At 53.3% G+C, this 15,624-nt stretch overlaps 1 protein-coding gene across 3 annotated transcripts in view; it reads right to left on the bottom strand.

Annotated features, from left to right (window-relative positions):
- VPS8 (VPS8 subunit of CORVET complex) overlaps nucleotides 1–15,624 on the bottom strand; it is a 74,236-nt gene that overhangs the window by 47,152 nt on the left and 11,460 nt on the right. For all 3 annotated transcript variants that reach the window (XM_064165349.1, XM_064165350.1, XM_064165351.1), the window contains exons 7-13: nucleotides 9,004–9,128; nucleotides 7,779–7,865; nucleotides 6,233–6,300; nucleotides 3,718–3,871; nucleotides 3,561–3,620; nucleotides 2,736–2,843; nucleotides 1,600–1,680 (exon numbers count right to left, since the gene is read on the bottom strand). In XM_064165349.1, the coding sequence (XP_064021419.1) occupies nucleotides 1,600–1,680; nucleotides 2,736–2,843; nucleotides 3,561–3,620; nucleotides 3,718–3,871; nucleotides 6,233–6,300; nucleotides 7,779–7,865; nucleotides 9,004–9,128 (683 nt within the window). The remainder of the gene's footprint in view (nucleotides 1–1,599; nucleotides 1,681–2,735; nucleotides 2,844–3,560; nucleotides 3,621–3,717; nucleotides 3,872–6,232; nucleotides 6,301–7,778; nucleotides 7,866–9,003; nucleotides 9,129–15,624) is intronic.

Here is a 15,624-nt window from a genome sequence, read left to right as displayed (position 1 = left end):
ACCTCTCTGTCCTACTGAGCACAGCCCTTCCAGTGTAGCCCGGAATGCCCTTGGCCTCCTTGGCCACAGGGGCACCTTGCTGGCTCCTGGGCACCCTGCTGCCCACCAGCACCCCCAGGTCCCTCTCCCCTGTGCTGCTCCCCAACAGCTCAGTCCCAGCCTCTCCTGCTCCATGGGGTTGTTCTTTCCCAGCTCCAAGTCTCTCCCCATGTCCATGCTGGATTTCATTCCATTTCTCCCCACTCAGCTCCCTGCCTGTCCAGGTCTCACTGGGTGCCAGCACAGCTCCTAGTTTGGTGCCATCAGTAAACTTGCCAGTAGTGCTCCTGTGCCCTCAGCCAGGTCGTTGAATAGATTGAACAGCACTGGCCCCAGTACTGACCCCAGAGGGTGGCCAATGGCTTTGTTCGCCATGTTTAACTCCAAAGGTAAAGACAGGGAGGCTCATGCTGGACTATCACCTTGAGCACTGGTAAGAATGATGAGCAATTTCCTTCACAGCACACACCTGCAGATCCAGCAGGTTTCTTGCTCTCCTGAGGCATGCATTCTGCTCTGGCACACTTTCTATCCAGAGGTCTCAAAACCAAGTCTGCCACAAGACCTGTGCTCAACTCCCTTAGGAGGCATTAGAGGAGAAACAGTCCAGCTAAGTTTAACTCAAAGCCTGTCCTAGACTCATAGAATGGTTTGTGTTGGAAGGGGCCTCCAAAGGTCTCCCAGCCCAAGCCCTGCACTCAGCAGGGACATCCTGCACCAGGGCAGCTTGCTCACAGCCTTTTCCAGCCTCACCTTGAAGAGCTCCAGGGATGGAGCCTCGACCACCTCCCTGGGCAGCCTGTGTCAGGCTTCCAGCAGCCTCCTGGTGCAGAACTTGTTCCTCACATTCACTCTCAATCTGCCCTGCTCTCATTTGAAACCACTCCCCTCATCCTGTCCTTGCAGGCCTTTGGGCACAGTCCCTCTGCAGCCTCCTTGAAGCCCCTTCAAGTACTGGCAGGCAGCTCTAAGGTTCCCCTGGAGACTTCTCCTCTCCAGGCTGCACACCCACAGCTTCTGTGGCTTCTACTTTGGTGCAAATGACAATGTCTCTTTTTTCACTGCTTTCACCATTATTTCCAAAAAGCCAAGCTTATTTGTTCATAGGCTTCAGCTCCCAACTGATGTGGGTGTCCAGCTGGGGTTTACTTGCTGTACTCTGCAAATGGTTTTTAGAGTGGAATCATTTTTTATGTTGTTGTTCAAAGTGTCAAAAAACTTTCACAGCCTATAAGCTAATTTCTTTCACTAGAGTATTTCAGCTAGCCTCAAACTAGCACATTACCACAGAACCACACACCCAGGCTGGAAGGGACCCCAAGGCTCATCCGTTTCAGCCTTTCCAGGTGAGAGTGCAGTTGAACTGAGCTGGCCCAGCACCCAGGCAAGCTGAGGCTTCAGAGTGTCCAGCGCAGGACACTTTCAGTGGGTTAGCCTCAGATGAACACACCCACTCCTTATGCTACATGTGTAGAGCCAGGAGTAGAGAACTAAGGGACACCCACACAGGAAAAGTAGTGCCAAAGCAAACACAAATGATCTGTTCTGACAGAGACTTACAGTGAAGTTGATGAGGTCATAGTGCAGATGAAGCTGCTTCTGCTTAGTGACATGTATTGCACCTGTATCATCTCTCTTGACCTGAAAGAGAAATAAGACAAGGCTGACTCCTTCAGCTGTTCCTAGAGGGCATGGAGACAACTCAAGGCATCTGGAGCTTCCCTACCCTGCCTCCCATCTTATCTAAGGCTCCTCAGTCCCTAAAACGGGTGCAAACCTCCACCACGGGTACAGAGCACCAAAGCAGACCTGACGCTCGTTCACTGACTCCCACTGCAACCCTGCAACAAGCAGAGATGGTGCAAGACAACTCCTTCTGAAGGGTTTGCTCATCCCACAGAGGAACATGCTGTTCTTGAAGTCAGAACTACAGAATGCTCATCTGGAACTGGTTTTAATTCATCCATAATTTAAAAACAAGCATTCTGCAAAGAGGAAGAAGTTGGTTTTTCACATTTTGGCAACTTGAAGGACAGAAAGAAGGCTACGAATACAGGTGAGATGTCTGCAGCACTGCCTGCAGCACATCTGGGTATATGTGGCAGGTGCTTCTGCATGCACAGACCTCTGCAGCAAGAGAGGCTTAAATGTAAACCCTTTCCTTTCTCCCCAAGTTCACCAAGAGAGAAGATGGAGCAGAAAGAAGATTTAATCCAGACAAATGCTCAAGCAAAGCTTAAGGTCCCAGGATGCAGCAGAAGTGGGAAACAAACTTAGCACTCCGAAGCCCAGGTGCCAGATTTTCTGAAGCCTGGGCAGTGCCCTCACACTGAAATCACCTTCAAACAAGATGTACAAGAGTTTTACAGGCTCACGTTCTAAAGCAAAACAGAAACTGATACCCCAAATTCAGGTGATGTCTCTGAAAACAATTCACAGTCTTCTACAAGCAGTAAAAGTGAGGTGAGCAGCAAACTAACAGCTCTGGAACACACCAGGCTCATGTCTCCAGATCTCCAGGGAAGGGCACTGCTGCTTGCTGAAGCAAAAAGCCCAGCACGTTTGTTTTCTCAAGCTGGTTGCAGGCTGTAGACACCCCTAGCATGCACAGGCACCACACAGCCAGAGACAGGGGCTTGGCCAGCTGAGTGTCTGTGTAAGAAGTGAGTACCCCACAGGCAGCTCTCAAGGCTTACCAGGAGAAAGTGAACCACATCTCCTCGGCAGAAGGCAAGCATGGGGTTCACAGAGCTCTGCACAGCCACAAAGTGCCACGCCAGAAGGGGGACACTGGAAGGGTCCATCTGTCAGACAAGAAGCACAGCCAGGATGTGAAGGCAGGTGAGGCAGGACCTTAGTTCCAGGACAAAAGCTGTTCATCAGCTTTGCCAGGTACACATCAAGGCTGCAAAGCAGTCTCCTGACCTTCTGAGGTCACACAGCACAGAGGCAGGCTGTGCCTTGTGGCAAAGTGGGTGGGCAGCTGGAATAAAACTTGTGTCCTTAACTCCAGTCTCCCAAACTGAGGCAGTGCCAGCAGCTGCTTGCTAGCAGCCTAGTCTCCATTTCCCAACCTAACATCCCCAACATCTCTCCCCAGCTGCCTTTCCAAGTGCTTAGTGATCTAACTCCTCATGTTTTCCATCCCTGCAGCCGATGGGTCTTAGGTAGAGCAGTGGCTCCAGTCCAAGGTGGCTGTAACCACAATCAGCTCCGTGTCCCATCCATGAGTGCATCCAGGCTGCAGCAGGGAAGACAAGAAGGGGAGGGACTTCTGCATCTTTCCCTTCCTACTTGTTGGAGAGTCAGCATCTTCACACACAGGTACAGCTGAGAGCAGCCTTTCCACCTCCTCTGTCCATAAATTGCACACATCAGACCAACAGATGAGCACTGCAGTTCCCCAAGGCAGAACTCCCTGCATGCTGACGGAGCAACGACAGCAAGCATCTAGTTCTGGTCCCTGCACCTTCGTTTTAGGAGCTGCTTGTGGCCACAATCCCCACGACTCCGTTACTCACACGGCCATAGGGAAAGGTCATCCACACCTTCAGAGACGGCCTCAGGCCAATCACCAGGATCTCCAAGAAAAGCAGAGGCACAATCAGTTTGAGTGCACACCAGCAAGCTTCTCCACTGTCACCTCCCACACGGAGCCTTCTGCAGACACCAGGTTACCTTGGTCAGGGAGGCCATGGCCAGCAGGGAGTACTGGGTGATAGGGTGGTCTCTCAGCTCAACTTTTGCATGTAATGGTTCGATGCAGCAAACTTCCCCCTTTGAGCCACTGAAGAGACACCGAGATTCACAGGTTCTCACTCCCATAACCCTCCTGTAAGGAAGAGAAATCAGCTCAGCAGGCAGGTCAAGAGATCAGCCCAAGGAGCTCATGAACACCCAAGAGCAATCCTCCATGAACACTGCTCTTAAAAAGTTCTTTGAATGGCTCCAGGGATTGCTGCTTTCAGAGCATCACTGGAAGCAGTCACAGAGTCACAGAATGGTGGGGGCTGGAAGGAACCCCTGCAGATGGAGACCAAGCCCCTGCCAGAGCAGAAACACCCAGGGCAGGTCACCCAGGAACACATCCAGGTGGGTTTGGAAAGGCTCGAGAGAGGACTCTACAACCTCTCTGGGCAGCTGTCCTGGTTTGAGTGGACAGAAGCTGTCTGACCCTTCCCAAAGGAGCAAAATAAAACTGCTCCACAGTGAGTTAAGCTCAGAGGGCATTACTGTGTGAGTACCTACAGAGACCCAGAATACACCAACTGACACTCAGCCCCGGCCCTGCCCTCCTGCCTGGGCTGCTTCTGAACCCTCACTGGCACAATGCCTTCCAAAACCTGCCCCCCAGACAGGCCAAACACCAGGTCTCCCTGCCCCCCCCAGTCTCCCTGTCCTCTCCCCACAGGCCTCCTCCCCCACCCCAGGCCAGCAAAAGTTAGCCACAGAAGGCCACGACCTGCCCCGCACCGCACGAGAGCAGAGTCCAGGCTGGGAACAGAGAGAGGCAGGGAGGAACAATGGCCTGAGACACTGGCTTAGGTAGGAGTGCAGGCTGATGGGAATGAAACAACTGAACCTACTGGTGTCCATCTCTCCCTTATGCACCTCTGGTACTCCTGGACCACTTTTCTCTAGCATTAAGACATCTCATCCTAAACCCACAACAGCAGCCTGCTCCAAGCTCCAGCACCCTCACAGCAAACAAGTTTCTCCTCATGTTAAGGTGGCACCTCCTGGGTCCCAGCTTGTACTCCTTGCTCCTTCTGCCATCCCTGGGATCCACCAAATAGAGCCTGGCACCTTCCTCCTGACAGCCACCCCTCAGGTACTTACAGCCACTGCTCAGGTCCCCTCTCAGCCTTCTCCCCTCCAGGCTAAGCAGCCCCAGGGCTCTCAGCCTCTCCTAACAGCAGAGCTGGGCCAGTCCCAAGTCATCCTCATAGCCTCCACTGGACTCTCTCCAGCAGATCTCTGTCTCTCTTGAACTGGGGTTCCAAAGCTGGACACTACTCTACCCTGCTGAGACCACATGTGGTAGTTTAAGGCATACTGGAAAATTCCAGCAAGAGAAATCAGGCCTTTCCTGGAAGTTGAGTGCAATCTGAGGGCATTGGCTGTGGAAAAAAAGCAACGACAAAGTCTGTGCCATTCACTGCGTTGCTAAGGGGTATAAAAAGCCAACAAATACATCCCTTCTGCTCTTGGCTCTTGGGTGCTGGCTCTGTTTGCTGTTCTTCACTCCTCTCTGACTCCTCCACTAACATTTTCCCGACAACAGGTGAGCCCTGCTGGCTGCTTTCTAGCTGGGCAGAGAGGGTGGCACTGGCCCCTTCAGGGCTTTGTCCAGGGGAGGTCTGGATCTGTGTATTATTTCTCACTGTACCTAACTGTAAATACATGTCAGTATATTGTGTCCATAAGCTGGTACACTTAGCTTTGCTGGGAATAGAGCTTTAGCTTACTTCCAAGTCATCTGAGCTGCTCTGGCATGTTTCAGGTGGGGGGGGAAAGTTCCTAACACACCACACCCAGAATAGAGGGGTGGGAGAACCTCCCTATCTCTGCTGGCCACACTTCTCGTGCTGCACCCCAGGATACCCTTGGCCCTCTTGGCCAGAAGGGCACAGTGATGTCCCATGGGGAGCTTGGTGCCCACCAGCACTCCAAGGTCCTTCTCCATGGAGCTGCTTTCCAGCAAGATGCCCCCCGGGCTGTGCTGGTGCATTCTTTCTCACGTGCAGGACTCTCCACACAGCCCCACACAAATGCTCAGATACAAACAAAAGCTCCTTAAGACCTTATTTAACAGCAGCACTTTGGAAACTGCTGAACCTTCCTCCCTATCCCTCTTCCTGAAGCAGCCCAAAAGAAAACAAGCAGTTACTGCAGGGCAGCTCTCGTTCCCAAAAGGAGGAGAAGCAAGGGGCAGCACTTCTGCAACGACCACCAGAGCCCTGAAGGAACACTGCAGCTGGAAAATGCACCGAGGCCTCAACTGAGGCCATCCTTTGCCTGCTCCACCACCAGCTGGCATCTTGCCCCAGCTGTGCAATCATACTGCAGGCCTAAATGGCACCTTGGCTACTCGGGCAGCTTTACTGGTTCCAGTTTTTGCTTCGATTTTAGGAGCTATGACCCAGCACCAGGCTGTTGTGTTCTTCCCCAGGACTTTCAGTTCTTGTCTTACTTAAAGGCCAGCTCAAAGACGGAGCCCCCGCTGTCGTTGCAGATGGCAAGCGTTGGGTCATCTGTGAACTGAGCAGAGAGTGAGGGTCAAAGGAGGCACTGAGGAATTCACCAAAGCACGGCAGAGACCAGGCCGTGCACTCTGGCACTGCAGACAGCACTGCAGACAGCAGGCAGCGCTGCAAGCTGCCTGCCTAGCAGAACGGTGCTTCCCACGGGCAGAGTTAGGGCAGCTCCTGGTTCTCCTATGGTGGGCAAGAGCAGCAAGGTTCTCTGCTTCAGCCCCTTGCTGAGTTTTACACCAAAGCCCCACAGCTTACTCTGGCAGTTCAGAATCACAGCACAGTAAAACCCCTGCCACCGCTACAACCACTCACAGCTCCAAGCCCACCAGCTGCTGAATGGGCTGCAGCCACAGACAGACCAAAACCTCAAGCGCCCAGAACTGCTCATGGGACCAAATCAGCAAGATAAGAAAGCTGAGGCACCAGTCTGGGCTGCAGAGCAGTGTCCAGGTAGCCTTCAATGCTGATACTAGCATCAGGTCCTGAGCTACAGAAAGGGGTGAGCAGGAGCAGAAGACCCGGAGCAGAACATTCGCTTTGCTGCACAGGCCACAGATGGAAGCATGGCAGATGCAGAAGCAAGGGAGCAGCAGTGTGCCCACAGCTCAGTCCAGGCCAAGCAGCACATGAGAGCCTGCCCTCGTGCAGTGTGCCTGAGCCCCACTACACTGGCTGCACAAGGGTCTGCGATTCCCAGACCTTACAGCTTCACAGATGCCACTGGGTCAGAAGGGCCCCTCAAAGGGCATCTTCTCCAGCACCCCTACAGTCAGCAGGGACACCTCCAACTAGAGCAGGCTGCCCAGGGACATATCCAGTCTGGGATATCTCAGCAAGCCCCCAAAAAGGACAAGAGTAAAGAGTTTGGGTGATGCACTAAAGTCACTGCTGTGACCAGGCTGTCAAGGAGCATCACGGTCTAGCAGGAGAGCTCTGCAGAAAACAAAGGCATGCAAATTCAGATGGGAGTTTCTGTAGGTGTTGAATAAGAAGCCTCAGAGGATTTCTCTTCCAGCCCAAACATTCCAAACAAGCTGTATGAAAAACTGTTGACAAAGGCAACTTCCCACATTTCCAGTGCTTTGAAGTTTAAAGCTGGCAAGTCCTGTCTCCAGTTCAAACCACTGCCAGTGTGGGACCAGCCAGCACTTCACACATCCTGGCAAAGCAGACAACGGCTGTTTGCTATGGTGTGCCTCAACAGCCAATACTGTTCTGTCAGCTCTCAAAGTACTTCCTTTTGTAAATAGAGCTTCTGCTCCTTTCTCTCACCTCTGGACACTACCATTACCAGAGAGCTGCTCTATTTTGTCAATGTGTGCACACCACACAAGGTCACCCAACATGTCTGACTGCAAACACAGTGATGGCAGAACCATGGAAGAAGGCTTTGGGCTGGAAGGGACCTCCAGAGGTCAGCAGCTCAAGCGCCCTGCAGCGAACACAAAGCAGCAGCAGGCAAGGAGCCCACGCAGTGGTTACCTTGATGTGCAGAATGGCTGTGCCCGGGGGGTGGGCGTCTGTTATGGAGCGTAGCAGCTTCCCACTGGCCAGGTCCCACATCGTGATCTGCAAGCAGAATGTCCTCAGTAAACGTCTCCTGCCAAGGGCTGCCTTAGGCCCTCGCACATCAAGGCATTGCTGTACTCCCTCTGTCACCTCTCAGCAGAGTCCTTACATCAGAGAATCACAGAACAGCTCACGTCGGAAGGGAACTCAGAGATCACCTACCGCAACCCCCTGCCATGCCCAGAGACACCTCTCAGCTGGACTCAGCTGCTCAGGGCCTCATCCAGCCTGGCCTTCAACAACCCCAGGTAGAAGGCAGCCACAGCCTCCCTGGGCAGCCTGTGCCAGGCTCTCACCACCTTCACACTGCAGAGTTTCTTCCTCAGCTCCACTCTCCCCTGCTCTGCCTCAGCTCCAAACCATTGCCCTTGGCCTGGCTCAGACCCCCTCAGCACAAGTCCCTCTGCAGCCTTCCTGCAGGCTCCCTTCAGGCCCTGGCAGCAGCTCTGAGATCCTCCCAGAGCCTTCTCCTCTGCAGGCTGCACCCCCCCAGCTCCCTCAGCCTGTGCTCACAGCAGAGCTGCTGCAGCCCTTGGATCATTTTTGTGACCTACTCTGGCCTCCTTCCTGCAGCTTTGTGTCCTCACTCTGGGGACACCAGCACTGGGGCAGGATTGGAGGTGAGGACTCAGTAAAGAGGCAGAATATCTTCTCTTGCCCTGCTGAGAGTGCTCAGCTCAAGCTCAAGAGTGCCCTGAGAGTGGTGAGACACTGGCACAGGTTGCTCAGGGGGGCTGTGGCTGCCCCTCCATGGAGGTGCTGAAGGCCAGGCTGGATGAGGCCTTGAGCAACCTGGGCTGGTGGGAAGTGTCCCTGGGCATGGCAGACAGATTGTAGTAGATTATATCTGAGACCCCTTCTGGCTTGAGCCATTCTGATTCTCTGATGGGTAAAAAACAACTCTGAAGCTAGCTACAACTTTGAGAGAGCAGAGAAGGGCAGAATCAGCTCCCTCATCCTGCTGGACAGAGTGATTTGGATGCAGCTCCAGATATTGCTGCTCAGCACAAACACAACTAGCAAACAGCTGCAGAGTCAGTGCCCTCGGCTTGGGCTGCTGTCACCTCTGGACAGTCTCTGGGCAGCAGTCTGCACAAGGACAGAGCACGGGGGGCATCCCCTCAGCCCTCACCATTACCTGTCCTTTGGCAAAGCCACACAGGAGCCTGGAGCAGTCATTGTTGATGCTGAGAGCAGAGATTGCCCCATACTGCGCCCCAACAGCAGTGCTGCCCAGACACAGCCGCAGAGCCTGGTTCTGATCTAGAGCAGAACAATGAGTAAGAAAGTGAGGGAGAGAAAGAGCAGTGACCAAAATTAACATCAGGGATGGTCCTCTGAGGGCATGCCAGCACTCACAGGCCTACACTTCTTGAAGGGCTACAGGACGGCAGCACAGAGTAGTAAAGGGACACATGAAAGTTACTGTGAAAGGTACGAAAGAGGCTCAGGGAGTGTGGAAATGCAGAGGTGTGACAAATGGAATGAACTACTACAGAAATCAAAGCAGCTTGGGGTTTCCTTTAGTTACTCTGCAACGGTGTTCAGATTCAACACAGATCCATACAACTGGTTGGGTCAGAAGGAACCTCAAAGCTCATCCAGGTCCAGCCCCCTGCCATAGGCACAGACACTTCCCACCAGCCCAGGGTGCTCCAAGCCTTGTCCAGCCTGGCCTTCAACACCTCTAGGCAGGAGGCAGCCACAGCCTTCCTGGGCAACCTGTGCCAGGCTCTCCCCACTCTCACTCTCAAGAGTTTCTTCCTTATCTCCACTCTCTCTCCCCTCTCCCAGCTCAAAGCCATTGTTGCTCATCCTGGCACTCCCAGCCCTTCTCCATTATCCCTCCCCAGCTCTCCTGCAGCCCTTCAGCTACTGCCAGGCTGCTCTGAGGTCTGCCTGCAGCCTTCTCCTCTCCAGGCTGCACAGCCACAACTCTCCCAGCCTGGCTCCACAGCAGAGCTTCTGCAGCCTCTGAGCATCTTGGTGGCCTCCTCTGGAGCCTCTGCAGCACCTCCAAGTCCTTCTTGTGCTGTGTTCCCAGAGCTGGAGGCAGTGCTGCAGGTGAGGGCTGAGCAGAGGGGCAGGATCCCTTCCCTGTGCTGCTGCTCTCATGCTCTGGCTGCAGCCAGCACACAGCTGGCTCTGGGCTGTGCCCAGTGCTGGCTCCCATGCAGTTTGGCACCAGCTGGAGTGGAGAAGGACCTTGGAGTCCCAGTGGGACAGCAATGTGCCCCTGTGGCCAAGAGAGCAAATGGTATGCTGTGGTACATCAAAAATAGTGCATCTAGGGAGGTTCTTCTCCCCTTCTGCTCTGCTCTGGTGAGACCACATCTGGAGCATTGTGTCCAGTTTTGGGCTCCTCAATTCAAGGGAGACAGGCACCTGCTGGAGAGAGTCCAGCAGAGAGCCATGAGGATGACTGAGGGACTTGAGCATCTCCCCTATGGAGAGAGGCTGAGAGCCCTGGGGCTCTGTAGTCTTGAGAAGACTGAGAGGGAACCTGATCGACGTCTGTCAGTATCTAAAGGGTGGGTGCCAAGTGGATGGGGCCAATCGCTTTTCAGTGATGCACAGCAGTGAGCCAAGGAACAGTGGATACAAATTTTAATATAGAAGGTTTCACCTCAACATGAGGAGAAACTTCTTTGCAGTGAGGGTGACAGAGCCCTGGAGCAGGCTGCCCAGAAGGGTTGTGGAGTCTCCTCTGCAGACTTTCAAAACCTGCCTGGATGTGTTCCTGTGTGGACTACCCTGGGTGATCCTGCTCTGGCAGGGTGGGTGGGCTCAATGAGCCCTGGAGGTCACTTCCAAGCTCATAACGTTCTGTGATTCTGTGACATCCCCAAGTCCTTCTCCTCCAGGCTGCTTCTGAGCCACTCCTTGCCCAGCCTGGATTTGTGCTTGGGACTGCTCTGGACAAGGTACAGGACCTTGCACTTGGTCCTGCTGAACTTCATGAGGCAGTAAGGAAGATGACAGAAGGTTTGTTTTTCCTTACACTTCCACAAGCCCATCTGAACATCAGCTGTAAAGTCCCACACAGGCTTTTGCTAAGTGTTAGTGTAGGTGACTTTTATTCCTTGGTTTTGTTGCTAAAGGCCAGAGACTGGAGGGAAAATGAACTGCTGCACAGTTACAATGCTTGATGAGCTCTAGTTCAAAAAGACCTTCAGGATCATTGAGTCCAACCACAGCTCTCCCTTCCTAAGGGAACAGTAAGGATCACCACAGTGACAGAACTCCTCAAGCTCAAGCTATTGCAAACGAGGAGCCCATGCCTGCAGAACCTCCTGGGGTGCAGCCATGCCATGTGCAGCCATGCCCTGTCTCTCCCTGCAGACAATAAACAGCAGGCACCTGTCTGTGCTGAGTTCTTGAATGCTCTCACCACCACAGACTAACAACTGCTCCGTGCTTCAGGCACCAAACCACAACCCTCAGCTCCTCCGTGCTGCACTGTTCTGCAAAGGTAACAAAGCCCACGTTCTGCATCTGCTTTTAGAACCACAGTCATCTGGGTTGGAAAAGCCCTCTGAGATCATCCAGTTCAACCAGAAACCCAACACCACCGTGACCACTAAACCATGGCCCCAAATGCCATGGCCACAGGTTTCTTACACACTTTCAGGAATGGGGATTCCACCACCTTCCTGGGCAGCCTGTGCCAATCCCCGACCACTCTTGCAGCAAAGAAATTTGTCCTCATCTCCAACCAAATCCTCCCCTGGCATCATTTCAGGCCATTTCCTATCACCTCATACTAAGGAGAAGAGACCAACCCCACCTCACTGCAACCTCCTTTCAAGGAGTTCTAGTGAATAATGTCCTCTCAGCCTCCTCTTCTCCAGGCTAAACAATTCCACCTCTCTCTTTTCATGTTCTGCATGTGAGTGGGGGAGAAAGAAAAGATGCATTGTGAGGAAAGCTGGAACAAAGATTGGAGATCTGAAATCTCATAAAGGCACCACAGTAACACTGTGCAGGACTTCATATGTGCGAGACAGGATACGACAGGATCCAGGGGAACAGACAGCAACTGAGCATCAGCCACAGAGTCATAGAATCAGGCAGGGTTGGAAGGGACCACAAGGAGCAGCCAGTGCCAACCCCACTGCCATACCCAGGGACACCCCAGCCTAAAGCAGGCTGCACACAGCCTCAGCCAGCCTGGCCTCAAACACCTCCCTGGGCAACCCATTCCAGCCTCTCACCACTCTCATGCTCAATAATTTCCTTCTCAATTTCCTTCTCACCTCCAGCCTCACTCTCCCCACCTCCAGCTTTGTTCCATTCCCCCCAGTCCTGTCACTCCCTGACAGCCTCAAAAGTCCCTCCCCAGCTTTTTTGTAGCGCCCTTCAGATCCTGGAAGGCCACAAGAAGGTCCCCTGGGAGCCTCCTCTGCTCCAGCCTGCACAGCCCCAACTCTTTCAGTCTGTGCTCACAGCAGAGCTGCTGCAGCCCTCTCAGCATCCTCCTGGCCCTGCTCTGGACACACTCCAGCATCTACATATCACTCTTGTCATAGGGGCTCCAGAACTGGATGCAGTATCCCAGGTGGGGTCTCAGCAGAGTGAAGTAGAAAGAAAGAATCACCTCCCTGGCCCTGCTCGACTTCTGTAGTAGCAGGGGACAGATGGGAAGAATTCTATAGCAGCAGGGGTCAGAGGAGAACACCTCCGGAGCCGCAGGGGGGCAAAGCTCTCAAAGGCACAGAAGGTAAAAACCCTCAGAGGTGCCTCTGCAGCAGGACACCATCACTGCCAGGAATGTGGCCCCAGGGCAGAGGGGGGAGAATCACCTCCCTGGCTCTGCTGGCCACACTTCTGATGCAGCCCAGGCTCTGGTTGGCTTTCTGGGCTGCAAGTGCACACTGCTGGCTCATGCTGAGCTTCTCATCCAGCAGCATCAAGTCCCTCTCCTCAGGGTTGCTCTCCAGCAAGTCCCTGCCCAGCCTGGATTTGTGCTTGGGATTGCCCCGACCCAGCTGCAGGACCTTGCACTTGGCCTTGTTGAACCTCATGAGGTTGGCTTGTGCCCACCTCTCCAGCCCATCCAGGCCCCTCTGGCTGAATCCCTGCCCTCCAGCCTGTCTGCTGCACCACACAGCTTGGTGTGGTCAGAAAGCTTGCTCAGGGTGCACTCAATGCCTTTGCCCCTGGCACCCACAAAGACATTGAACAAGACTGGTCCCAGGACTGATCCCTGAGGGACAAGGGAGAAGAACCATCTGGAAGAATTGCTCAAGGCTTAGGACACCCAAGGTGCACATCACCAGCAATGTGCTAGGTGTGAACCAGAGCACTGCAGTACCTCTGATCTCCTCCCCAGCACACCGTGATGCATCCATCAGTCTGCAGAGACAGGCTGCTGGCTGAGCACACACACTCTGGGGTCACCTTTCAAGTCCCACCAGTATAAAGAGGCATTAGCAGAAGAACCAAAGTGAACACTAGCAAGGAGAGTGCCTGAACTCGTGGATCACTCTGCAGGCTGGGTTAGGGTGAGGAGAAAGCAGCTGGGACAAGTTCAAATACTTTTTCCACCCTTTCCTGCTTTCCTGCATCTGCCTCAAACTCTTCTGATGTAGTGGCCCAAAAGGAATAAAATGCCTTTTCCTGCCAAATCTGGAAAGTGGGGGCAGAGAGGCTGGGACAGAGAAGGTGACACAAATACCACTTGTTCTGCACACAGAATGAGAGAGGGCCCAGGAGAGACAGGAGGGCCAGGGCTTAGTCTTGCAAACGTGCGGGGAAGGCTGAGCTACGACACCTGTCAGCTGCCAGCTAGGACGTGACGGCAGCAGTGGTCAGGAGGACACCACAGGTAATGGGTGCTCAGACATGAAAGTTCTTGTGACTGCTGAAGGGTTTTGCTCTTGAAGTCTGTGGGGAAAGCAGAAAGGTGCCTTGGGCTGCCTCTGTCCATGAGAGCCATCATCTCCTCAGCAGGTGACATGCAGCCCAGGGACGTGTTCTCCACCTACCTCTATCTGCTGTGCCTTCCAGCACAACCCCTGATGCTGCAGGAAGAAGGAAGCATCTCCCCCCTTCATCCTCTGCAGTCTATCATGCCATACACAGGAGGAGGGAGTTGCACTTGCTGATATTTGCTTGTTTTCACTTAAAAACATTTCATAAAGATGCTGTTCCTCCTGTAAGACCCTTCAGTGACACCAGAGGTAGAGGAAGGGCATTGTCACAGTTAAATAATTCAGCTGTGTAAACCAAAAATGCTGCCCTGCAGCAGCCCTGCAAACGAATGTGACATCAGTCGTGAGGAAATCCTCTGACAGCCGAGGAGAGCCTGAGAGCTCAAAGGGCTGGAGCACAGAAGCAGTTCTGGCAGTCACACGAGTTACTGTGTGCAGAGATTCAGAGATTCACAGAATGGGTTCGGCCGGAAGGGACCTTAAAGCTCATCCAGTTCCAACCCTCTGCCATGCCCAGGGACACTTCCCACCAGCCCAGGCTGCTCAAGGCCTCATCCAATCTGGCCTTCATCACCACCAGGGCGGGGGCACCCACAGCCTTCCTGAGCAACCTGTGCCAGTGTCTCCCCAAGAATTCCTTCCTCATCTCCAGTCCCAGTCTCCTCTCTTCCAACTAAAAGCATGGGTCCAGGATAGGTCTTCATCCCAGCCATGATTTGTTCAGATTTGAAAAGCCTGCATAATTACTCAGATATTACAGGTTTTATGAACAGGTCCTTTCCTCCCATCTTGGAATCATCAAATGGCCTAGGCTGGAAAGGACCTGAGAGCTCACCTCCTCCAGCCCCCTGCCATGGGCAGGGACATCTCTCTACTGGCCTTGGCTGCTCAAGGCCTCATCCAACCTGACCTTGAACACTCCCAGTCAGGAGGCATCCACAGCCTCCCTGGGCACCCTATTCCAGAGTCTCACCACCCTCCTACTTCTTCCTCAGCTCCAGTCTAACCCTGATCTGCCTCAGCTTCAAACCATTCCCCACTGAGCTAACCTCATGCATTCAATAAACGAGCTGCAAAGTGGCCAGCAGCACCATCGCTGCCTGCTTACTGCACCACCTCACTCTGGCTGGCACCTTCAGCTCTGGCACAGACAACATGCAGACCAGGCATGAGGAGGTGTTCATGCAGGGCACATGCACAGCAGAGTTACTGTACCTTTTCCTTTTCAGTTGACACAGAAAGGGACAAAGGAGGGAAGAAAAAGCCAGAAATCAGTATAAAGGAGTGAAGCAATGAAGAGCCTAGATGTGACCATCTCCAAACACGGACTCTGCTGGTGGTGTTTCTTTTTGTCAACACTTCCCCTTTGGACAGGTTTAGACAGCTCTGAGGATGCTGTGGTAGCTGGTGTTTGAAAACCAAGTGGTTTAAAGGGCTGAGACAATCACTGAAGAAAAATGAGTTTACAAATGTGGACACTGCACTGAAGACAGAAATAAACAGAAGAAATTCAAGAGGAGAGGAAAGAAAAGTGGAATTCATGGTGACATAACTGCAAACACCATTTCCAACAGCCACAGAGTCACAGATGGTTTGGGCTGGAAAAGCCCTCTGAGAATGTCCAGTCCAACAGTCAACCTAGCACCACTGTGGCCACTAACCCATGCCCAAGGGCCATGGGCGCAGGTTTCCTGAACACTTCTAGGGATGGGCACTGCACCACCTCCCTGGGCAGCCCGTGCCAATCCCTGACCACTCTTGCAGCAAAGAACTTTGTCCTCATCTCCAATCTAACCCTCCCCTGGCACAATTTCAGGCCATTTCCT

Source organism: Pogoniulus pusillus, chromosome 26, assembly GCF_015220805.1.
Source record: "Pogoniulus pusillus isolate bPogPus1 chromosome 26, bPogPus1.pri, whole genome shotgun sequence".
NCBI lineage: Eukaryota > Metazoa > Chordata > Aves > Piciformes > Lybiidae > Pogoniulus > Pogoniulus pusillus.
This window is presented reverse-complemented; position numbering and strand designations above follow the sequence as displayed.